Source organism: Coregonus lavaretus (assembly GCF_964263955.1).
Source record: "Coregonus lavaretus genome assembly, chromosome: 13".
Taxonomy (NCBI): Eukaryota; Metazoa; Chordata; class Actinopteri; order Salmoniformes; family Salmonidae; genus Coregonus; species Coregonus lavaretus.
The window spans coordinates 48,055,614-48,081,014 of NC_140000.1; the positions used below are offsets into that span (position 1 = coordinate 48,055,614).

Below are 25,401 nucleotides of genomic sequence, written 5' to 3' on the forward strand. Positions count from 1 at the left end.
CCTTTCGGTTTCTGGCCCAACGCTCTTAACCACTAGACTACCTGCTGCCCGTAAAGGGGAACAACAGGGTGTGGCAGGTCAGGAGGGCAGAGGAGGCTGGTGGAAGGCACTATAGGAGGATGGATTCATTGTAATGGCTGGAATGGAATATATGGAACGGTATCAAACATATGGAAACCCCACATTTGAATCCGTTCCATTAATTCCAATCCAACTATTACAATGAGCCTGTCCTCCTATAGGTCCTCCCACCAGCCTCCTCTGGGTCAGGGTGGTTCATAAAGTAGAGATATGGATATTGGACTGAAGGTCACCTGGAGGGAAGAGGAGGAACCTATGAACTTTAAGATAACAACATCTGAATAACAGACGTCAGTACGGTATTGCAATAATGACTACACCTGTTCAACAAAAGATGTATGTCTATATTTGTAACACCAGGGGGCATATTTGTGACACAGAATCACCCACATACTGTATGACCTGACATATGACCAGACTGAGGGAGAAGATAACTCCAATATCACTCAAATGTATGGCTGTCATAAGCATGGTTTGCCATAATCAAGATAATGTATCTTCTTCTTCGTTATCAGCATGGGATTGATAAAGCTCTGCAAATTCCCATGAAAACATATAGTTGTGGATATATTATCTGAAAAGTACCCAATTCGTCTCCTCTGACACACCTCCAACAGTGACCATCTCATCTCTTCCACTAAGCAGGGGGAGAGTTTAAAGCAATCTTCACCCCATCAGGAAATAATATTAGAATAGAATAGAATATCCAGTTAACACAACACGATATAAAGACACCTGCTCTGTATTTAAAGGTACATAAATCACAGTGCCTCTCAGAGCATCTCCTTCCTTCTAGACTCCTCCTCAGTTAAGCAGAGCTCTAATCAGCTGTCATATAGTACAGTGATACCTGTGGGCCAGGAGCCATCATCACCAACCTTCAACCCCCAGTTGTCACATTATTATATACCTCCTATCAGTGGGCTGCCTGGTTTATGACCAGCTATGTCTGTCTGTACTTGTCCTTCAGTCTCAGTCTCTCTGTCTCTCCACTGGCACGGCTGCTGCTGGGACCTACATACACCAACAGACAGAAACACACACCACCATGAGTTGCTGTAACAAGCTGTGTGGGCTAAAGGCTGGAATTGCGGCTGGAATTGCGGTGGCCATATTAGGTATAATCCTTATCCCTGTGGGGAACAATATCATCCGTGAGACTGTTACAACGGTGAGTGTCAGCTTGCTAGAGGTGTAAACATTGTGGAGGTTAATCAAAGCATGAGAGGTGGTCAAGAGAAAAATTGAAATAGGCTATGCATAGAGGATTTCTGAGAGGTCCATTTAGGAAAAAGTGGTTTGATGCTAGCAAGAAAGGGACATGAGAGTAGATTAGAAATAGTAAGTGAAGGAAACTTCTCCATTTGTTCAATCTCTTGTGTTACTAGGTCCCAGGTCATATTTTCCAAATGCATCTAAAAAGTTGACAGCCACTTTGGACATAACTTAAATAAATGAGTGAAAAGATTGCTGCTTTACTTAAAACCAGGGCACTGTATAGAAAGTGTTTCTGTCTGTCTGTCTGAATGCAGGAGTCGGTCATCGAGCCTGGGACCACAGCCTGGGACAACTGGGTGTCTGCAGAAGTACCTGTGTACAGACAGTTCTGGCTCTTTGACGTGCAGAACCCACTGGACGTGGTGGAGAATGGGTCAAAGCCAAAATTGGTGGAGAAAGGGCCCTACACATACAAGTAGGTCTCTGCTCACTCAAATGTCTCTAAAAGATCAACAAAATGATGTATATACGATGTGCATAATCTCTGTTAGGTGATTTCAACCCTGTATAGAGAAACAAAACCTATGGTGTTGTTAATCTCCGCTTTGTATTCTAAATATAATTGGTTGACTTTGAATTATAAATTGCTCTTTAATATCTACAATTAATATAGATGAAGAGAAAACACCTCTATTTTAATACATCTAATCTAGAGTCTAATCTAATCTGATACAATGTACAAGAGAGTCACTGGGTGAGAAAGCAGGAGACGAAAGGGTGTGTGACACTCCTCCGTGTGTCTCTCTCTACCAATCAGGACGCGGTACCTGCCCAAAGAGAACATCACGGCCAACCCAGAGAACCACACCATCTCCTTCCTGCTCCCTGCGGGGGCCATATTTGAGCCGTCCATGTCTGTGGGGTCTGAGGAGGACAGTGTCACTTCTCTCAACCTGGCTGTGGCTGTAAGTGGGTGACTCCTCAATACCATGTGATGGCTCTCCACCTGTCTGAGTGGATGTTGTGTATTCCACCTCTGTCAGGGTTACTTTGTCTGGAGGAGAGAAGAAGGAGAATAAGGGGAGCTGGGGTTGAAGGGAGCCGACTGTCTGGATTGTATGAGCACAGTTATGGGGCCCAAGCGTTTACTGTTTCTACAAACCACTACTTATTTTGTTGTGAGTCTGGCTGTGGTGGTCTCGCAACACTCCAGTGTTGTTATTGTGAATGTTTGGTTGAAGTGCACATGTATATACAGTGAGGGAAAAAAGTATTTGATCCCCTGCTGATTTTGTAAGTTTGTCCACTGACAAAGAAATGATCAGTCTATAATTTTAAAGGTAGGTTTATTTGAACAGTGAGAGACAGAATAACAACAAAAATATCCAGAAAAACGCATGTCAAAAATGTTATAAATTGATTTGCATTTTAATGAGGGAAATAAGTATTTGACCCCCTCTCAATCAGAAAGATTTCTGGCTCCCAGGTGTCTTTTATACAGGTAACGAGCTGAGATTAGGAGCACACTCTTAAAGGGAGTGCTCCTAATCTCAACTTGTTACCTGTATAAAAGACACCTGTCCACAGAAGCAATCAATCAATCAGATTCCAAACTCTCCATCATGGCCAAGACCAAAGAGCTCTCCAAGAATGCCAGGGACAAGATTGTAGACCTACACAAGGCTGGAATGGGCTACAAGACCATCGCCAAGCAGCTTGGTGAGAAGGTGACAACAGTTGGTGCGATTATTCGCAAATGGAAGAAACACAAAATAACTGTCAATCTCCCTCGGCCTGGGGCTCCATGCAAGATCTCACCTCGTGGAGCTGCAATGATCATGAAAACGGTGAGGAATCAGCCCAGAACTACACGGGAGGATCTTGTCAATGATCTCAAGGCAGCTTGGACCATAGTCACCAAGAAAACAATTGGTAACACACTACGCTGTGAAGGACTGAAATCCTGCAGCGCCCGCAAGGTCCCCCTGCTCAAGAAAGCACATATACATGCCCGTCTGAAGTTTGCCAATGAACATCTGAATGATTCAGAGGAGAACTGGGTGAAAGTGTTGTGGTCAGATGAGACCAAAATGGAGCTCTTTGGCATCAACTCAACTCGCCGTGTTTGGAGGAGGAGGAATGCTGCCTATGACCCCAAGAACACCATCCCCACCGTCAAACATGGAGGTGGTAACATTATGCTTTGGGGGTGTTTTTCTGCTAAGGGGACAGGACAACTTCACCGCATCAAAGAGATGATGGACAGGGCCATGTACCGTCAAATCTTGGGTGAGAACCTCCTTCCCTCAGCCAGGGCATTGAAAATGGGTCGTGGATGGGTATTCCAGCATGACAATGACCCAAAACACACGGCCAAAGCAACAAAGGAGTGGCTCAAGAAGAAGCACATTAAGGTCCTGGAGTGGCCTAGCCAGTCTCCAGACCTTAATCCCATAGAAAATCTGTGGAGGGAGCTGAAAGTTCGAGTTGCCAAAAGTCAGCCTCGAAACCTTAATGACTTGGAGAAGATCTGCAAAGAGGAGTGGGACAAAATCCCTCCTGAGATGTGTGCAAACCTGGTGGCCAACTACAAGAAACGTCTGACCTCTGTGATTGCCAACAAGGGTTTTGTCACCAAGTACTAAGTCATGTTTTGCAGAGGGGTCAAATACTTATTTCCCTCATTAAAATAGAAATCAATTTATAACATTTCTGACATGCGTTTTTTGGATTTTTGTTGTTGTTATTCTGTCTCTCACTTTTCAAATAAACCTACCATTACATTTATAGACTGATTATTTATTTGTCAGTGGGCAAACGTACAAAATCAGCAGGGGATCAAATACTTTTTTCCCTCACTGTACCAGATTGGGACTTTTGTATCCTATATGTTCAATGCTCTATAATGCTAGAGGCAATAATACAGCAATTTGTAGGACACAGCCCTCTCTCGCATGTCACCATATCAGTCATAAAACGTTGTTGTTGTAATCCTCTATCTGTATGAGCTGGGGAAGCAGTAATATGCACGTGTACTGACATTGTGTAATGTACTCGTTTTGAACAATGAAAATACAACTTCATTTTTCTTCTCCTTCCTTTCAGGGTGGGTACAAGTTGTTTCCCCCATGGGTACTGGAAGCTGCAATAAAGTTAAACAATGTCTCACTGTTCCAGCGACGCACAGTGAGGGAAATACTCTGGGGTTACAAAGACCCCATTCTGAAAGGGACACTGGGCCTCTTTTTTCCTGTAAGCTCACCTGCATATCATTTTCATACACCTTCCCTATATAGAATAATACAAATCCTTTATTTATTTGAATATGTACATTATTCCAAAATACTAATCTACATTATTTATGTGACATTCACTGAAAATGTGAGAATAACTTAATCAAATGTATTGTTGTAAAACCCTTTTGAGTTGTAGCTACCTAACTGTTCCATGATGTGGTGTGCTGTTTCCTCAGTACAATGGTACCTATGATGGGCCATACAGGGTCTTCACAGGCAAGGATGACATCTCTAAAGTGTCTATCATTGACAGTTGGCAGGGGGAAAAGTGAGTCTTTCTTGAACCTCAACACACTAAAGTTGATGGAGAGTTGTGAGGGTGGAATCGAAAATTGAGCAATGAGTACTTACTAACCTCCCCCCCATATCATAACAGGGGCCCATGATGTAATTATCTTACCGTTATTCCGTAACCGGATGTAAATCCACTTAATCTACTGTAATTTCAATAACCCAAATAAAAAATAAATAAACTCCAGGTGTCATGTCATAGCTGACACCCCATTCTTTCTGCAGACATCTTTGATATATAACATATTTTTTGGAAAAAGTGGCCACATTTTACCGTAATTCTGTTACCAAAATGTGCATCTGCACAGTTCTTCTAGTAAATGTGTTTTTGTGACATTTTCTGTATACATTGTTCAAAGTAGTCCTTGTGCATAGAGTTGCATGGTTTGTTAAACTTTTAAATCAATGTTTTTTGTTTGGCCTACATTTTAAAGTGTAAAATCTGAGTCTGTTACTGTGGAATTGCCAATATTGTCAATTTAGTCTAATGACATTATGTCATGCAGCATCATCTGTAGAACTCTCCCGGCAAACCATGTAAAGCCACAGGTCTTTGGTGATTGTAGGCAGGTGTGGACTGGCCATCTGGTATTTTGGGCAAATGCCAGATGGGCTGGTCAATTTTTAGCCTAGTGGGCCTGTCTAACTAGTTTTTCTTGCCCAAAATAATTATCTGACTAATAATGGGGGCCTCAAATAAAAACATTTTGTTGGTATGGGGGCCTCAAGGAAAATAAATGGGCCGTTGTGTTTGAAATGCCAGGGCCAATTTATTGTCCCAGTCCGCCCCTGATTGTAGGTAGTTGTGTGTCTGGGTCATATTACCCAATAACTGATGGCTTTACTGATGAGCCCATTTCTCTCTAATAGGAAGGTGTCTTTCTGGAAGGACACATACTGCGACATGATCAACGGCACAGGTACAGTCACCCAAATAGCCAGGCAGCAGACAACTTGCATTGCATCACTGTCTTGTTGAATTACATTTTACTCTATCATCACGTAACCAAAACATTTAAAACCAATTAAGAATACTTGAGAATCATTACTAAGTCATCTCATACTCTCATGGTTAATTCTAAATGATGTTCTTTACCGTTCTGACTATCTTATATATTTCACCAGATGGCTCGTCATTCTCTCCCTTCCTGGACAAGAAGAAGCCTCTGTACTTCTTCTCCTCTGACATCACCAGGTGGAGTGATCTTCATTTACATATTGGGGTGGATAGTAATGTTCAGATCTAATGTAGACTGGTGTTACGAAGACAAGTGGAAATTATAACTGATTATGTTTTGCAGTGGCCCTAATCTGTAAGGCAAATTTTATCAGCTTTAATCCTGTTCATTGCCATCATACAGCCAATAAGCATTTACTACTTGTTTATCATCCCCCTTGAAGTCTGGAAGGGACTCTTCACTATGTCCTTTGGCCTAATATTCACATACACTTTAGTCAGATCTGGGGCCATTTGCATCGAGCATCTCAGAGTAGTTCTAATAATGATCACAAGAGGTCAGGCTCCGGCAAAAACAAAGAGCCTTGTCTCCTAACAGCACTGTTCTTCAATGTCTTCAGGTCTGTGTCGGCTGAGTATGAGAGGAGCCTGAACCTGAAGGGGATCGAGGTGTACCGGTTCAAACTACCCCCGCTCACCTTAGCCTCCCCTGCAGTCAACCCAGACAACCAGTGCTTCTGCACGGACTCTGTGGTCACTAAGAACTGCACATTGGCCGGAGTCCTGGACATCAGCGCCGCTCGCGGTAAGGGATACAGGCAACAATCACTAACTGGTTCCTGCACTGCTGGGCATCAGCGAATAAATATCATAATATGATCTAATTATCTATTAGCACTGTATGAATGGCACAGAAGTCTAATACATTTATATTTTAGTCATTTTAGCAGACGCTCTTATCCAGAGAGACTTACATGAGCAATTAGGGTTAATAGCACATAGCATTTACTGCAGTTCCATTGGACTACAAGCAGGTCCCAGAGTTTTTCCTGGTCAGGGAAACTGTTGGTTCTACACATACTGTATGCATGTACTGTATACAGTACCAGGTCCATCTTTGATCTTCTCAACCAGGACAACCAGTCTACATCTCCCTGCCCCACTTCCTGCATGGTAGTCCATACCTGGTTGACGATGTGGAGGGCCTTAGTCCTAGTGAGGAGCATCACGTCACGTTCCTGGATGTGGAACCGGTGAGAGCTCTGCATCCATTCACCTTTAACCTCTGACCTCTAGGATATGTTAAATGACCTTCCCAACTATGCAGTCATCTGTGAATATGCTAACGCTCCCCCCAAAAATAGCAAGTCTTAGAACGCATGGTATTCATGTGCTGGCCTCTTAATAAGCTACACCCTTTTGCATTTGCATCTATTTTGATTTTGACAGGGGACCTACATACACCCACAGACAGAAACACACACCACCATGGGTTGCTGTAACATGCTGTGTGGGCTAAATGCTGGAATTGCGGCTGGAATTGTCTGTTGCTGGCGTGTACAGTACAGTAGGCCTAATTTCTGTGGGAATAAATGTGAGTCTGATTTGATTTGGTGTTCGTTTGTTTCTGTCAGACCACTGGGTTCAGTCTGAGGTTCGCTAAGAGACTGCAGGTGAACATGATGTATGGCCCCTCCAAGATCATCACGTAGGTTTAATGTCTTGGTCTATTATTTTCCGTACTTTACTATTGTATATAGACACTCATCCAATAACATCTCTCTCTCATTACATATTCTCCAGTGTGTTAAAGAAAGTGAAGGATTACACCATATTCCCTATAGTTTGGCTAAACGAGGTAAGTCATTTGAGTTGTACTTACTGCTGCCAGGTCTTACTTCTAAAGCTTTAACTTGCCTTTGTTATTGCATATTCCCAAAGTATTTCCTAAGTATATAACCTCTCGTTTCTGTACATGCTATACCTCAATGACTGTCTGTTTCTGCAGACGGCATCCCTGGATGACGAGACAGCAGACAGGTTTAAGAAGGAGCTGTTATCTCGTATTGACATGCTTGAGACGGTGCAGTTCACACTGATAGGCTTAGGGTTATCAGCCTTTGTACTCTGCATAGTGGCCCATTGTTTGGTAAGCAGAAACGACAACAAGCTTGTGTGAGAGGGACAATGCAGCTGTACAACAGAGGAACAGCGCGGGTACACGGATATCAGTGTACTGTAACTTTTAATATCTCTTAATTTCAATGTTATTTACAATGTAAATATATATTGTAGGCATTGTGTGAGTTAGAATGTACATTATTTTGTAAAAATTATTATAAACTGTTCTTTCATGTAATTGTAATTTGATTTGCACACACCTCGCTGCTAGATTTTGGTCAGGGATCTTGAAAGCTAGAATATACAGTGGTTGAAATTGCTGTAACATTCATGTAGCTAACATTCATGACTCCAATAAAAATAAATAAATGCTGATTCAAATGTATTCAGCTTAATCTTGGCTCACACTGAAGTTGAGCTATGAATATCAATGGAGGCAGGAACGGGGAGGAAGTCAAGTTATTTTTTAAATGATACCCTGCTTCTCAAGGGGTCTTAACTAGGGTTATGAACATGGCATGAGTCTAGCAAAACCGGTCCACATCCCCATGGGAAGTAACCAGCATAGGTTCTCTCATTGCTGGAATAAACCGCTCTATTGTACATTTGAAGCCAAATTATTCTGTTTCCCTTTCACCTCATGTGGCCTGTAAATCAAAATGATAGTGAAAACACCCCCATACGGATGATTATTCTGTGATTTCTGCATGGCACTTGGGTTTGTTTAGTGAGAAAGCACTGTTTTTGCCCAGCAGGAACCCTCTCTTAGTTTTATGGGGTTTTAAATAACCATCTGCCAGTTCCCGGGGCTCTTTGATACCTCTGTTAGTCTGGAGAGTACAGTAACAGAGGAAAGTGTTTCATTGAGATTGAAGGAGACATCTTTACTTGCCTTCATACTCCTCAGCTCTCTCGCCTTCTCTGCACCAGTGCACTCTGTAAGGCGACCATTTTCTTTCTAAGCCATATGTTCTAAGATGTGTGGCTGTTTGAAAATGAATATTAAATGCTGAATACGAATCTACAAACGGAAACTAACCAATATTCAATGCTAGTTTCAACAGCAGCTACTGATATCTTCATTGAAATATTCTGAAGGAAAGTAGGCCAGGCCTAAGTATAATTTATCAAGTATTTAAACTTGTGGGTACATAATAAATCACATTGTAAATATATTCAGCCATCACTTGGAGTCATTACACTGTTTCCCAGAATTCTTACCCGTTTCCGTTTCCCAGATCCACTCCGTTTGCATGGGCAGCTTCTTCCTACCTAGAATTCCTCAGAAGTGACCCCTGACCTCATTCTCAGTATTAATGCCACGTTCACGTGCTAGTCGGAACTAGGAAACTGACATTTCCGACTTGCTAACTGGTTGTAGTTATTATGCACGTGCGCGGTCAACCAGTTAGCAAGACGGAAATGTAAGTTTCCTAGTTCCGACTAGCACATGAACACAGCAAAAATCTAGCCAATAGTACAGTAATGTGATTTTTTAAATTCATAATGCAATTTCATCAGTGGAGGCTGCTGAGGGGACGATTGCTCATAATAATGGCTGGAATGAAGTGAATGGAATGGCATCAAACACATGGAAACCATGTGTTTGATGCATTTGATACCATTCCACATATTCCGCTCCAGCCATTACCACAAGCCCGTCCTCCCCAATTAAGGTGCCACCAACCTCCTGTGAATTTCATACATTAAATAAATATGTAATTCCTAAGCATGACTGTAGACGGTGAAAGTGTATCACATCTGAAGTGAAATATAGTGACTCCCCTGTCAGATTAATCTAGGACTACTTACAACCAGAATGTATGAAATTCAAAGTAGTTTTTAAATGCATTTATTCAGGCTGTCATTACATCAATAAATAGACATACACAAGTTTCATGATAACATGGAAATGACATTGAACATAGACATTCACTAAGACGACACTTCAACTTATTTGTTAAAAGGTTGAATTGATCTCAAAACTTAAAATGAGTCATCAGTCGAGAGATTTATGTTAAGGAAAAGCCAGACCTTCAAAAAATATTTTGTCAAAACGAAAATATATCTCTACGATTTGCAGATACGGTCAATAATATTTGATGAAATATGTAATTATATACACAAGGGTCACATTCAAAAGCACAGAGCCACAAAAACACAATGACATAAGTTACAATGATGAAAACATAGAATGAAAATCTCTGTACCAACCATGACTATATCTACACAGACTATACTTCTGAGACAAACAGGAAAGAGATATTCACACTATATAAACAGAGAACGCCAATCTGACCATCTCACAAACTGTGAATTTAATGCATTATTCAAAATGATTAAAATGATATTCAAGTTAAATGGTCATCATGATTCTTTTTGATCATGCATGTCTGCCTTGCTGTACGTGAAATTAAAACTCAGTAAGGAGATGATATATATATATCTCTTTATCAAATCATGGATCAAGAAAATGCAAACCCCAAAGTCAGGTGTGTATACATGTCTGTACCTGAATACAAAAGCTAGGATGTCTGTGACTGCTATACTCCAGTGGTATAAAACCAATCCAGCGATGTATTGCAAATAGCCACAAAGTTTAGAAGGATTTTATATACATTAACATGCTTATGTGCTGAAAACACAACACAGTATCATACACTATGAAAGAGATACTTGTACTGTATGGCACACTTCTTGTCAATGTCCCGTACCATTTAAGGACATCATAATGTTCCAAGTAAGGTGAATAAATACAGGAAAGAAGACGGATGCTGTGACCTAACATTTTACATTACCTTTGTCCTATTAAACGTGATGTTTATAAAATGACTGAGTAAGGATTGTGAACATGCAGGGTGGTCTTGCCTGTGTTCCTGTAATAAATTGAGCAGAATCTCTCCCAACAAAGTATCTTTGCTCACACAGCGCTACATGTTCTAGTGTAATGGTACTGTCCATATGGGTGGCAGCTGAGCTGGAGGTGTACTTTGGCCTAGCCACTATGTTTTAATTTCCAAGGCTGGAATATTTTTATTGGGACCACTTAGTATGGACAATATGCCCTTTGTATAGACAGTGCTGCTATTTTATCTGGTGTTAGAAGGGATAGAGTTTCTCCATAGAGACAGAGCTACAATGTGTACATAGAAATGGTTCATACGATGAGAGATTTGTTTTGATCTTGATGATAGCCCTGTCGTTTTGTCAAATGTAAAACTGTAATATATGTTAGTTGTAAACAGTGTTCATATAGATGAATATTATCTGAATATGACTCAATGTATAGTTGCAGAGCAGTGTAAACAGCTAGGGTGCTCCCTATAAAACATCCTTCTCGGATATGCAAATTAATATGCCAATGATTTCCCTACTCAATCACAATCTTTACCATGTGTAACTCCAGGTTTGTTCTCCTTGGACCAGACATCCATCCATATTAAGCCATTACATGCTGCCTGATACATTTCCCCATTCTGTAAATGTCTATACTGCAATATACTACAATACTGCTATTAGACCATTGTAAATGTCTATACTGCAATACACTACAATACTGCTATCAGACCATTGCCTACTGTATAGCGTGACTACAGTATATATGTGTGGCAAGTATTATCATACAACTTTGGGAGCAGCAGTGAATGCAGTAAGTCATCCTGTGTATGTAACCTACAACACCTGAACCTGATGTCTAAATCCACACATCTTCATGTGTCCTGATCCAGGGTCAGTGCTTACACCGCTGTCTAAATGGCGAGTGTGACAGGATGTGAGGTGTGTATGTATATCACAGTCATCTGGTCAGCGTACCTCATGCATATAAGAATACAGACAGCCCCAGGCAGGGTGAGTCCCACTCCCACTTCCTCCTTGTAAACCTGCAGTAGCCTAGGTGGAGCTGGGGAAGCGTGCAGTTCAGGTCCATTGCCTTTGGGCAGGGCAGGAGCTTGGGGGTTGTGTGTGTGTGTGTGTGTGGCCAGGTGTGTGTGTTCATGTATACCCCCCTCTCCACAGCCCTGTTAACCCCTTGTCTCCCCCAGTCAGACATCATCAGGCAGTTCCAGGTGGTTCCTGCGGTTGCGGCTCTTCCTGCGGTCTAGCAGGGGCTTGAGCTTGGCCATGTCTCCCCGGAGAGGAGGCCCTCCCCTCGGCCCCTGCTGCTGGGCCCCCTGCAGGCTCTGAAGCTGCTTCCTCTCCTTACAGTACTGCTGTATGGCCAGGCTCTCCGCAGGGCTGAAGGCTGAGAGCAGGGCCTTGGGGTGCAGGGTGCTGGCCCAGGCCCAAGGAGACTGCTGCTTGTCCATCAGCACCGACACCATGGCCTCACTCAGGACACGCAGGCGGATCTTGGCCACGGTGCGCTTGAAGGTGTTCTCCGTGGCCAGGCAGTAGTACAGGCCCTGGTCGGACAGCTGGACGGAGCGGATGAGCAGGCCGTGGTCAGTGGTGACCAAACGGTCACCCAGCTTCACCTGGAAGGGGGAAAGAGAGGTGTCAGCAGCATGGTCTTAAATTACCTATATCATAACACATTATACCACACCATGATCTATAGTCAAGTAAATCGAGCCAAAACAAATCGACTTAAAGTGGCACTCCAGTCTCCTTTTCACCTAATTTAACACTGGATTTACTGGATGTGAACTTACATGTGCCTTCATAACAAAGTAACTGACAAATGTATGAACGCTCAACACCTGTTGAATATGGCCGGTGTCAGTAAACGTTGGCAAAAAAAGCATAATTAAATTGTTGTCAGCAGCACAGTTGCAGTCACCAACACTCCGGATAACATAAAGACAGCCTAACCAGCTCTGCTAGGGTGAGTAAAATGGTCAGAGTGAGCTGTTCTCTCATTTGTGTCTGGAAGTAGCTAGCAAGCTAGCCAACGTTAGCCAGTTAGCTTGGGTGCTTGACTGCTGTTGTTAGGTCAGAATGCTCGGATCAACCCTACTTTTCGGCCAGAGTGTCCAGTGTGCGCTCCAAGAGCGAAACGCTCTGAATTTACAAAACGGCCAATCTGACAACGCTCTGAGTTTGCGAACATCCAGAGCACACTCTGGCACTCCAGATTAAATTTACGAACACACCCGTAGTATAAACCAGCCTTTAGTCTTGAAATCTTGGTTGTTTAGTACATAGCCTCACATGTGAATCCTTAAAGAGATGGGTGGGTCAAAAGCTTAAAAGGGTGTGAACGATGCTGAATGGGTGTAGACAAAGAAGAGCTCTCCAGTAGATACCAAAACATTCAAGGACCATTTTCTCAAAAGTGAGGTTACAAGTTTATCAACTTTCAAAGCAGAATTACTTTCCCATTGTTCCTCAACTGTAGTGTTTTATCCAATGTAAAAAACACAATTTCAAATTTTGCTACATAAGACCGAATCGAGCCGGTCGGTCAATTATTTTTTTACCCTTTAATGTGTCCTTTACTGTATGTATACTGGGGATATCGCTTTTTAATAGTAAAAGGTCAAAAATAGCTGGAGGACGTCTTTAAACAGTTCACCTGGAATACTCATTCTCATAGAATCTCTGATATAAATATTATGCATGAGCTACAAACAACAGTCAAATCTGTAAAATATGTGAATCTTTATCAAAGAGCAGGTGCTCTCTTTGCGCAGCCCCATATCATTTCTTATGGCCTGATTGGGAACAGTAACAGTTTTAGATGGTGTCAGTTATTTGTGAAATGTTTCCCCTGTTGAGAATGGACTCATTAATTAGGTCCCATATCATATCTGATCTACAGTATATCACTACTCATTGTCTTGCTACACCGGCAATAAAACACTTTGCAATGTCATCCCCGAGGCGTGACATGTTAGTGGTCTGATGCTATTTCAAACACGTCATCACAGTCAAATGATTGTTTTGAATGCCTTGATATACAGTACCAGTCAAAAGTTGACACACATTTACATTGACATTTTAGTCATTTAGCAGATGCTCTTATCCAGAGCGACTTACAGGAGCAATTAGGGTTAAGTGCCTTGCTCAAGGGCACCTACTCATTCCAGGGTTTTTCTTAATTTTTACTATTTTCTACATTCTAGAATAATAGTGAAGACATCAAAACTATGAAATAACACATATGGACTCATGTAGTAACTAAAAAAGTGTTAAACAAATCAAAACATATTTTATATTTGAGATTCTTCAAATAGCCACCCTTTGCCTTTATGACAGCTTTGCACACTCTTGGCATTCTCTCAATCAGCTTCACCTGGAATGCTTTTCCAACAGTCTTGAAGGAGTTCCGACATATGCTGAGCTCTTGTTGGCTGCTTTTCCTTCACTCTGCGGTCCGACTCATCCCAAACCATCTCAATTGGGTTGAGGATGGGGGATTGTGGAGGCCAGGTCATCTGATGCAGCACTCCATCACTCTCCTTCTTAGTAAAATAGCCCTTACACAGCCTGGATCATTGTCCTGTTGAACAACAAATGATAGTCCCACTGAGCCCAAACCAGATGGGATGGCGTATTGCTGCAAAATGCTTTGGTAGCCATGCTGGTTAAGTGTGCCTTGAATTCTAAATAAATCACAGACAGTGTCACCAGCAAAGCACCCCCACACCATAACACCTCCTCCTTCATGCTTTACGGTGGGAACTACACATGCGGAGATCATCCGTTCACCCACACCGCATCTCACAAAGAAACAGCGGTTGGAACCAAAAATCTCCAATTTGGACTCCAGACCAAAGGACACATTTCTACTGGACTACTGTCTATTGCTCATGTTTCTTGGCCCAAGGAAGTCTCTTTAGTAGTGGTTTCTTTGCAGCAATTCGACCATGAAGGCCTGATTCACACAGTCTCCTCTGAACAGTTGATGTTGAGAAGTGTCTGTTACTTCAACTCTGTGAAGCATTTATTTGGGCTGCAATTTCTGAGGCTGGTAACTCTAATGAACTTATCCTCTGCAGCAGAGGTAACTCTGGGTCTTCCATTCCTGTGGCGGTCCTCATGAGAGCCAGTTTCATCATAGCGCTTGATGGTTTTGGCAACTGTACTTGTAGAAACTTCTTGAAAGTTCTTGAAATGTTCTGGATTGACTGACCTTCATGTCTTAAACTAATGATGGACTGTCGTTTCTCTTTGCTTATTTGAGATGTTCTTGCCATAATATGGACTTGGTCTTTTACCAAATAGGGCTATCTTCTGTATACCCCCCCCACCATGTCACAACACAACTGATTGGCTCAAACGCATTAAGAAGGAAAGAAATTCCACAAATTAACTTAAGGCACACCTGTTAATTCAAATCAAATCAAATTTTAGCAGATGTTATTGCGGGTGTAGCGAAATACTTGTGCTTCTAGCTCCGACAGTGCAATTGAAATACATTCCAGGTGACTACCTCATGAAGCTGGTTGAGAGAATGCCAAGAGTGTGCCAAGCTTTCATCAAGGCAAAGGGTGGCTATTTGAAGAATCTGAAATATTAAATATATTTTGATTTGTTTAACATTTTTCTGTTTACTACATGATTCCATGTGTGTTATTTCATACATCTACAATGTAAAAAATAATAAAAAATAAAACCGTTGAATGAGTAGATGTGTCCAAACTTTTGACTGGTAGTGTAGATCCAACTAGATCAAGGTATTCGACACAATAATTTGATTGTGATGACGTTTTTGATATCGTAATAGACCACCAACAGCCTTTGGACTCAGTCTGTCCCGTGTGTTACTGACTGAGGAAAAAGGATGCCTCGGAATTTAACCAATTGAGCCAGCTCTGATGTTCAACACATAGAATGAATCATTCAATTTCTATGGTTCAACCCAGCTTCTCAATTAACTTTGACTCTGGAAGTTGTCTGACCTCTTTCCTCCTGTCATTGTCTCTGTGGATGAGCCAGCGGACGGAGGCCTGGGGGGACTTAGGAAGACACTCTAGGAAGGTGGTGTTGTTCTTCACCCCATATTGGGTCATCTCCACCGCGTTCCTGTACGCTGAAACAAGGGCGGTTCACACACACATCAATTCACTGACAGACATAAACCACACAGCTGGATGATGTACGTCCCAAGACTTCCAACAGTCAGGGTCAAAAGTTGACCTGAGGGTTAGGGACACCTGCAGTACAACCAAACCCTCCCAGTCACTCGGAGGAGAATCCTAACTTAACTTTTCACTTAGTCTCCCATTGACTTCAATGTATGACGAAGTGAACATTTCACTCAAGTTAAGATTATCCCCCAAGCATGCTTGTTTGTCAGATTGTATTCCGACTGAGATGCACTTCATATCTGTATAGTAGAACAAGCTTGGTCTTTAACTGTCAGCATTGTCATCTGATGTTTATGTTCCAGCCAATGAGCTCATCCCCATGCCTGATGGATGACAGGGTATACACTAATTAGCACCAATGACCATATGGTTTAGTCCCATGACACATGTTCATTTACACAGACTTATACTGGAATGTAGCACTCTGGGGACCGTAGCTCCTCCCCTTGTTAGACCGCTTGCCGACAGCTGACTGTGTGAATCATCTCTGTACAGTCTGTTCACACACACACACACACACACAGGGACTATACAGTAAAACACTATGCACCGGCTGCTGAACCATGAGAGGGCCTGAACTCAAATGACCCATAAACCAACAGAATCTATGTTAGACCCTTTTAGAGTAAAATGAGTACAGCTGGTATAGACTAGCAAATGAGTCAGCACACCAATGCCCTCTGTTGGCCAATTCAACAGAGCTGTGGGCTTCTCAGACATTTGGTGCACGTTGGCTGGATGTTGTCATACCTTTCAGGTTGAATCCTCTGCACTGAGTCAGTGGGTTGCCATGGATGATGTCCTGTCTTCTGCTCCTTCTGTATAGAAACCATAACCATCCATAAATATTTCCAATGCCACAATAGAGTACCCTATATAGTGGGTTAACCGTTGAATCCTGCCAAATATATTGTATATCTAGTTTCATTGCCTACATAAACTATTTGGAGAATACATACATTTCACAAAGCCCAGTAGCTTTGAAACCCTGTTATTCCAACCCTCCAGCCCATTATGAAAATCTCTAAAATCCCATAATATCAACAGTTAGGAAGGACCACTTTGAGCCAGACACAGCGGTGTGAGGAACATTTGACAGTATTATTCCACTGTATGGTTCAGTCGTCTCCCATCCAACATCTACAGGGAGAGAGAGCTTCAACAGCAGGCACATTTCCAGCAGATTTTCTGAGGAGTAAGGGGGCAGAGCCTCTGTTCCCTAACCAAGCTAAACTTGAACTGCGGTTGACTGTAATGGCAGCTGAGCAGCCGGCGAGAAGGGAAACCAGAGGAAGGGACTGTTCAAAGTAGAAAGTTATCACTCACTGTGCTACGGCTGTGTTATGGCTATGGTTGGATCAATTCAAGAATACATGGTGTATACACAGTCATTTGGGATGTCCTTTGGGTGGTGGACCATTATTTATGCACACAGGAAACTGTTGAGCGTGAAAACCCCAGCTGTGTTGCAGCTCTTGACACAAAGCGGTGCGCCTGGCACATACTACCATACACCGTTCAAAGGCACTTACATCTTTTGTCTTGTCCATTCACCCACCGAATGGCACACATACACAATCCATATCTCAATTGTCTCAAGGCATAAAAATCCTTCTTTAACCCATTTCCTCCCTCTCATCTACACTGATTGAAGTGGATTTAACAAGTGACATCAATAAGGGAGCATAGCTTTTACCTGGATTCACCTGGTCAGTCTGTCATGGAAAGAGCATGTTTTCTATACTCAGTGTATAATATCATTACAACCTGCAGATACATTGTATAACCAGCCTAATACATTGCCTTATACCAGTGGAATAACCTAGCTATGTAATTACAGTAACAGGCTAGGACGTGCATGCAGTATGCATATCTTTAGCTCAAAACCTTTGGTATTTTGGGGAAAACCAAACAACTAAGAGCTGTATATTTACTTGTACTTATTCCCCACTAATTCCCCATGAAAAACACCTAAACTATGTGAAGTGTTAAGGACCCCTTAACAACCTGGGTCCTCAGCACCAATGTTTTATGGTTAAAAGAAGACTGCACTGCACCATAGAATGGAATAACACTGTAAAATGTTAATATTGCCACTCGGTTTGCTTTAAAGTGCTCCTTTCTCACAGCTAGTATTGTACTGTTGACCCAAACCAGGGACTGTAGTACCGTACCTCTTGCCGGTGGGGTAGAAGCGGGAGCAGCTCAGGCCGTCCCAAGCACAGTAGGGGTCTCTGGCCAGGCAGCAGTCGGCGCAGGCTGAGCCATAGGCATGGCAACGGTGCAGAGACACTTGGGACATGCCATGCTCGGAGCTTACGTACAGCTGTTGCTGCAAGGCAAAACAGTTCAAATGTCAACCACACTGTTTGTTTTAATAAGTGGACGAGTGACTTAAGTTAAGCTCACGGACAATTATGGCTTATTAGTTGGCTTTCCAGCTGAGTCACAATTTTAATGCAGAAAATAAACTGTTGCACTAGGCAATAGCAATGAGCTAAATGAAGCATTTTGAAACAATATTGATATGCATTAAGCACTGCTAGCATATATTTACTTTTTTGGAAGATATTCTCAAGTTTGTCACTGGAGCTTGGTTCTGGAAAAGAGAGAAACATGCCAAAATGTCAACCATCTTATGTAACAAATGCTGTGACCCTATGTCATAAATATAATGGACTATATAGTGTTCTTATCTTATCATATTACATAAGACTGTAGGTGTGTTTGAGCTAGTCTTGTTGCACACCGTAAATCTTAGGCAATTCCTTTTTGGTCCTTTACATTCTGTGGAGGGATCTTTTTATCAACACTCTCACATCTCACACTCAGGTCATCTAACATCCTATTGAATACCACACAACCTTCCACTGCGCAGCACTAGTAGGAACACTATGCGAGATCTCTATGACACATCAAACCACACTAGTGGGAGACTGGGAGACCGATGTAGTCCAGGTGCAGAGCGAGATTAAAGCTTGGTTGGGCCTTGATCACACGGAGGACTTGCTTTGTTTATCAGGCTAAGATAAAACAGCGCGTGTGAGGGTTGGTATGGGTGACTGGCATCGCCCTCTAATGTCCATATGCTTCCCATTAGTCTTGTGTGGTGGTCTAGTGCCCGGGTCATCACTCTCCTGAATGCCCCTTCCTTAGGAGTACAGTCTGCAACCCTTTGTGAAGAAGCCAAGAGCCCCTAGTCTGTCTGCCTTTGATGTCTGTCTGTGTTTGAGAGAGAGAGAGAGAATTCAAACCTTAAACACTTCCAGCTCCTCTAGTATCAGATCCTGGTCCAGGGAGCGGTTTGTGGGGAGAGCGATGACCTTTTGCACTGTCCCTTTGTCTGAGGGGACACGGGTCACACACACACACACACACACACACACACACACAGATTTTGATTTGATTTACTAGGATCCCCATTAGCCGACGCCAATGTTGACAGCTAGTCTTACTGCGGTTTGACACATAACGAAAAAGACATTACAGACAAAATACTTTACAATTTACATACATTTTAAAACATTAACATGTAATTTAGTATGTGTGTGCATCTATCAGTTCCATATACATGTCAGAGAATGGAGACAGTCATTAGACAACCAGTTCACAGGCACTGACCCCTACACACACTAAACACACCAACCTCACCACAGACCCAAATTAGAGTGGCTAGTGAAATTAGAATGGAAAAGTAAATGAACACAGCTCTGGCTCTTTATTCTCCTCGCACATATTTGGGTTTGAATGAAACACGACTGCTGTGACCGGCATCCACAGTAAAGTCAGTTGTGGGTGTGTGAGCTTTAGAACCCACAGAGAGGAGAACAGACAGAGGCCATGGAAAGGGGAGGAACTCTGTTTGTCCAGGAGTTAGCTAGCGAGCAGAGGGAGGAGAGAGGAGAGTTACAGCAAGATCTCCTGGAAATCCCTGATAAAAAAAACTCTCCACATCCCTGAAACAAAGACCCTGCCTCTCCGCCCTGCAGTCTGATATTGCTGGCATGTCTTCAGGAATCCTGGAGGACTGGGAGGCTGATAAACAAACAGCTGTGAGTGAGAGAAAGGAGAGAGGCTCCCTGGGATGCAGGACGTACAGCCAGCTCCACACTCCCCTCTGTGTTGTTCAGACCTGCACAATTCCTCTTCTACCTCTACCCAGTGGGCTGCATCTCCCTCCTGGACGTCTATTTGTCTCTGTTGCAGCTCGTTACAGCGTAGTCTATTGTTCTATTCACTGAAGAGCGAGACAGACAACTTATCTTGTATCCCAGCACGACCAGAGTTCATATCCCCTATATAATCATTTGCTTATGAAACGCCGGCGTTATGGCACGAGAGAGCAGAGATGGATCATTACAACATAGAATATAATGGAATTAAGTGGTTTATGTATAATGAGGGCATTATGGTGAGGGCATTGTGGTAACGCCACCCCCTGGTGACAGAGAGAACAGGCTGTTTAGGCTGTCATGTTGGGGGCTGGAGGTCTATTAGCAACTGTAGCGCACATGGATGCTCTATCATTGACGATGTCACGCTCTATACTTAGCATCCCACTCATGTAACCCACCGCATTAGTCAGAGCTCTTTAAAGCGTATCTCTGATGATTGTTGAACACAAGTGGCGAGACGAGGAATATGAGAATGTTAGTCTGAAGGAGAGATCCTGAACAGGCATCCTGAACAGCTAGTTAGGTGCTGATGTAGGCAACGTATAGGCTTGGCCCTGTGCTGCTCCCAGCCTGTGGTGTGTGTATGTTGTGTGGTTGGACTGGGTGCTAGTTGTCTCTAATGGAACAATAAAGATGTATTGTTGAGTACAAACCTGTGCCCAGGAAGAGGACCTGGTAGTGCCCGTCTGCGGCGGTCACCTGGTCCACAGCGATGGAGGTGTACTTGTAGTCAGCATGCGTTCTGACCACCAGGGGCCTCCTGCCCACGGGGTAGATAGGATTGAACATGACCGGGTGGTTCCTGACAAACGACACCACGTCGTCAGGGAACTCCTTGGTGCTCTGAATGTAAGGGGTGAAGGCTCCGCCTGGACACTGGAGGGAGCGAGGGAGGCAAAGGGGGACGGAGAGAAGGAGAGAGAGAGATTTGTTATAAAGGTGAATAAAGCCCTACCACTCAGCTCTGTGACAAAGGTACATAAAGGAAAAGCCTACCCCTGACCCTGAACTCTGCTGACACTGTCCTCATCCTCATTGCATAATGTTTCTCTAACCTAGTTTCCTCCACTGATAGACACTGATAGTCGTGGTCAAAAGTTTTGAGAATGACACAAATATTAATTTTCACAAAGTCTACTGCCTCAGTTTTTATGATGGCAATTTGCAAATACTCCAGAATGTTATGAAGAGTGATCAGATGAATTGCAATTAATTGCAAAGTCCCTCTTTGCCATGAAAATGAACTTAATCCCCCAAAAACATTTCCACTGCATTTCAGCCCTGCCACAAAAGGACCAGCTGACATCATGTCAGTGATTCTCTCGTTAACACAGGTGAGAGTGTTGACGAGGACAAGGCTGGAGATCACTCTGTCATGCTGATTGAGTTAGAATAACAGACTGGAAGCTTTAAAAGGAGGGTGGTGCTTGAAATCATTGTTCTTCCTCTGTTAACCATGGTTACCTGCAAGGAAACACGTGCCGTCATCATTGCTTTGCACAAAAAGGGCTTCATAGGCAAGGATATTGCTGCTAGTAAGATTACACCTAAATCAAACATTTATCGGATCATCAAGAACTTCAAGGAGAGAGGTTCAATTGTTGTGAAAAAGGCTTCAGGGCGCCCAAAAAAGTCCAGCAAGCGCCAGGACCGTCTCCTAAAGTTAATTCAGCTGCGGGATCAGGGCGCCACCAGTGCAGAGCTTGCTCAGGAATGGCAGCAGGCAGGTGTGAGTGCATCTGCACACACAGTGAGGCGAAGACTTTTGGAGGATGGCCTGGTGTCAAGAAGGGCAGAGAGGAAGCCACTTCTCTCCAGGAAAAACATCAGGGACAGACTGATATTCTGCAAAAGGTACAGGGATTGGACTGCTGAGGACTGGGGTAAAGTCATTTTCTCTGATGAATCCCCTTTCCGATTGTTTGGGGCATCCGGAAAAAAAAGCTTGTCCAGAGAAGACAAGGTGATCGCTACTATCAGTCCTGTGTCATGCCAACAGTAAAGCATCCTGAGACCATTCATGTGTGGGGTTGCTTCTCAGCCAAGGGAGTGGGCTCACTCACAATTTTGCCTAAGAACACAGCCATGAATAAAGAATGGTACCAACACATCCTCCGAGAGCAACTTCTCCCAACCATCTAAGAACAGCTTGGTGACGACCAATGCCTTTTCCAGCATGATGGAGCACCTTGCCTTAAGGCAAAAGTGATAACTAAGTGGCTCGGGGAACAAAACATCGACATTTTGGGTCCATGGCCAGGAAACTCCCCAGACCTTAATCCCATTGAGAACTTGTGGTCAATCCTCAAGAGGCGGGTGGACAAACAAAAACCCACAAATTCTGACAAACTCCAAGCATTGGATTATGCAAGAATGGGCTGCCATCAGTCAGGATGTGGCCCAGAAGTTAATTGACAGCATGCCAGGGTGGATTGCAGAGGTCTTGAAAAAGAAGGGTCAACACAAATATTGACTCTTTGCATAAACGTAATGTAATTGTCAATAAAAGCCTTTGACACTTATGGAATGCTTGTAATTATACTTCAGTATACCATAGTAACATCTGACAAAAATATCTAAAAACACTGAAGCAGCAAACTTTGTGAAGACCAATACTTGTGTCATTATCAAAACTTTTGACCACGACTGTAGATACAGGAGAACAACAAGGAACTGTACATTGCATTGGAGCAATTGTCTTATTTTGATTTCAATACGGATATTAGACCCTAAACTCACTGTTCCAGGCCGGGGGTAGGGGATCCGTCCCTGGTACGCCACCCACTGAAAGTTTGGCCCATCCCTGTGTGCGAACGGGCCGTTGAAGACTGTCAAGATGTCCGCCATGTTGTAGACACACACGGCCGAGCCCTTGAACACCGAGCTGTGGGAAACGACACAAACACATTCCGGCGGTCAGTGTGATGTGGAGAACTGACATCCAGGAAGCCCCCAGATCCACCCAGTTAAAAAATCACAGTCCTTTAAACCTTGCTGTTCATAGGATATCCAAGCCATCCAATCCGGGTGAAGCTTACTGCCACCTTAGTCTGCCCTACCCCAACTTGCCCCTCTTCCCCCATTCTTGCTCCATTCCCAGAAGGATATGAGGATATGATGTGGTTTGGACCGGACCTAAAAACCACATGACCATAAGTAATACAGAGAGAGCCTTTGTTCAGTGAGGGAAACAGAGGAGAAGGCCTGAAGGAGCGAGAGGTAGAAACACATTGTGCTGATAAGAATGACAACGTTGCATGGAGACTACAGACTGTTTGTGTTGGCTATAGAGAGAATATGAATCCCAAAAGTCACCCTACTGCCTATTTAGTGCACTACTTTAGACCAGAGCCCTATGGGCCGGCTCAAACGATGTGCACTATAAAGGTAATGCGATGCCATTTGAGACGCAGCCAGAGAGTCAAGCTAATCTACTCTTGATCTGCTCCTTGGGTTACAAGTGTTTCCTTGGGTTACAAGTGTTTCCTTGGGTTACAAGTGTTTCCTTGGGTTACAAGTGTTTCCTTAGGTTACAAGTGGATCATGGGGATTTATGGAAGGGTCACTGTACATGGTTACAATAGCCAGAAGGTTGAGTAACCCTGATCTAGATGCTGCCCAATTAGCCTTGATGATTGAAGAAACCAGGGTTGTATTCATTAGTGCACACCGTAGCAAAACGTTTTGTAATGTAAAAAAGAACAAGTGTTTCTTATTGATAGTTCCCTTCCTGTTTCTGCGTGTTTGCTTCCGTTTAGTTCCTAGTGGATGCAAACCAGTGAGTACACGGTAACAGGCACGTGTAGCCATCCTGCAAAAGCCCTTGAGAATAAATAAAGTTGACTGAAGTTAATTGAACACAGTGTCTGGGTTACCACATACAGTAATAGTAGACCATAGCAACCAACAGGGTACTACATGGTGATACGCATGCATAATGAACTTGCTGTCAACATTGTGGAAGGAAACAGAGCTCACTAACTGTATTGCTAGGACATCAGGAAATGTAATGTGAACGGTATGGTAAAGTTCTGTCAATGAGCCAAATACTGTAGTACCAGAGGAGGCTGGTGGGAGGAGCTGTAGGAGGACGGGGTCATTGTAATGGCTGGAATGGAATAAATGGAACAATATCAAACGCATCAAACATATGGAAACCACATGTATGACTCCGTTCCATTTATTCCATTTCAGCCATTACAATGAGCCCATCCTCCTATAGCTTCTCCCACCAGCCTCCTCTGGTGCTATATGTAGATCACTAGAGTATGCTACAATAAGGTGATACTGGAGGTCTCTATCCAGGAGCTACTGTCATGTCTGCATCATTCCTAGTGATATCCGGTGCTGCCCGCCAGTCAGCATAGTCACTAATGCTTGAGCAATATTACCGTTGGCCTCACCTTGTGGACGTGAAGACGCCGAACACCAGGAGGCTCTTGGGGTGATCAGTTTCCAGCAAAAACACACTCTCTGGAAGGGAAAACACAACGTTGTGTTATGGAGTCAACGTTAATCATGCACCTTATCGTTTAATATTCCCGGAATAGATGAGTCTGAAGTGGAGATTCATTTAATGAATGTCCATGTTGATAGACCTCCATAGACTCACAGAAGACTAAAATAATACCAAGGGATGAATTGGGTCACTATTTATTTGGATATTTCGGATTATCATACTATCAACAAACTATCTGTTACTAAGCAACTGCTTGTTAGGGTTAGGTTTAGAATAAGGGTTAGGGTTCAGGTTAGGGCTATGGTTAGTAGATAGTTAGTTGAAATGTTACTAATAGTCTGTGGAGCATCCACAGATGGACAATCCAAATAAAGTGCTACCATGAGTTCTTTCAATACTGAGGAGCAGGTCAAGAAATGTGTGTAAAGACCCTGTTTATAATCAATAACAATCCAAAACACCTGAGAATCTGAAATACATTGGTATTTGTAGAGACTGGCCAGGGAGATGTTTAGTTCTAGGTAAACAGGAAAAGTGGTTTGGGTTGGAATAGAATGTTCCAGGCCTTGGTAAATACAGTAAGTAGGTGTTGGCGTATTCCTCACCGAGCTCGTCAAAGTGTGTCTCGGTGCCGTCCTCCTCCAGAACGGAACACACCATCCGGGCCTTCAGGAACGTGGTCCACTTATTCACCAGGCTACGCTGGCCACCTATGTCATTCTGTAGACATCGAAAGAGATGCATGTTAATGTCTCATGCATGCACACAT

The 25,401-nt window shown here is 43.1% G+C and overlaps 2 protein-coding genes across 2 annotated transcripts in view; one reads left to right on the plus strand and one right to left on the minus strand.

Moving 5' to 3' along the window:
* Positions 1-1,129: 1,129 nt before the first annotated feature.
* LOC311139782 (platelet glycoprotein 4-like) lies at positions 1,130-8,023 on the plus strand (the record flags this gene model as incomplete). Its single annotated transcript, XM_084174730.1, has 12 exons — positions 1,130-1,252; positions 1,614-1,774; positions 2,117-2,264; positions 4,405-4,551; positions 4,772-4,863; positions 5,757-5,806; positions 6,012-6,081; positions 6,465-6,649; positions 6,979-7,097; positions 7,479-7,552; positions 7,648-7,702; positions 7,853-8,023. 12 exons carry the CDS (start codon positions 1,130-1,132, stop codon positions 8,021-8,023), a joined length of 1,395 nt encoding a protein of 464 aa, XP_084030856.1.
* Positions 8,024-9,815: 1,792 nt separating this feature from the next.
* LOC311139532 (semaphorin-3C-like) overlaps positions 9,816-25,401 on the minus strand; it is a gene marked incomplete at its 5' end in the record, with an annotated part of 46,044 nt that continues 30,458 nt past the window's right edge. The window contains 10 exons of the mRNA XM_084174417.1: positions 9,816-12,440; positions 15,810-15,940; positions 16,749-16,816; positions 18,173-18,330; positions 18,556-18,597; positions 19,253-19,341; positions 20,827-21,049; positions 22,913-23,057; positions 24,577-24,646; positions 25,238-25,352. Coding sequence (XP_084030543.1) covers positions 12,009-12,440; positions 15,810-15,940; positions 16,749-16,816; positions 18,173-18,330; positions 18,556-18,597; positions 19,253-19,341; positions 20,827-21,049; positions 22,913-23,057; positions 24,577-24,646; positions 25,238-25,352 — 1,473 coding nt within the window. The 3' untranslated portion in view covers positions 9,816-12,008. The remainder of the gene's footprint in view (positions 12,441-15,809; positions 15,941-16,748; positions 16,817-18,172; positions 18,331-18,555; positions 18,598-19,252; positions 19,342-20,826; positions 21,050-22,912; positions 23,058-24,576; positions 24,647-25,237; positions 25,353-25,401) is intronic.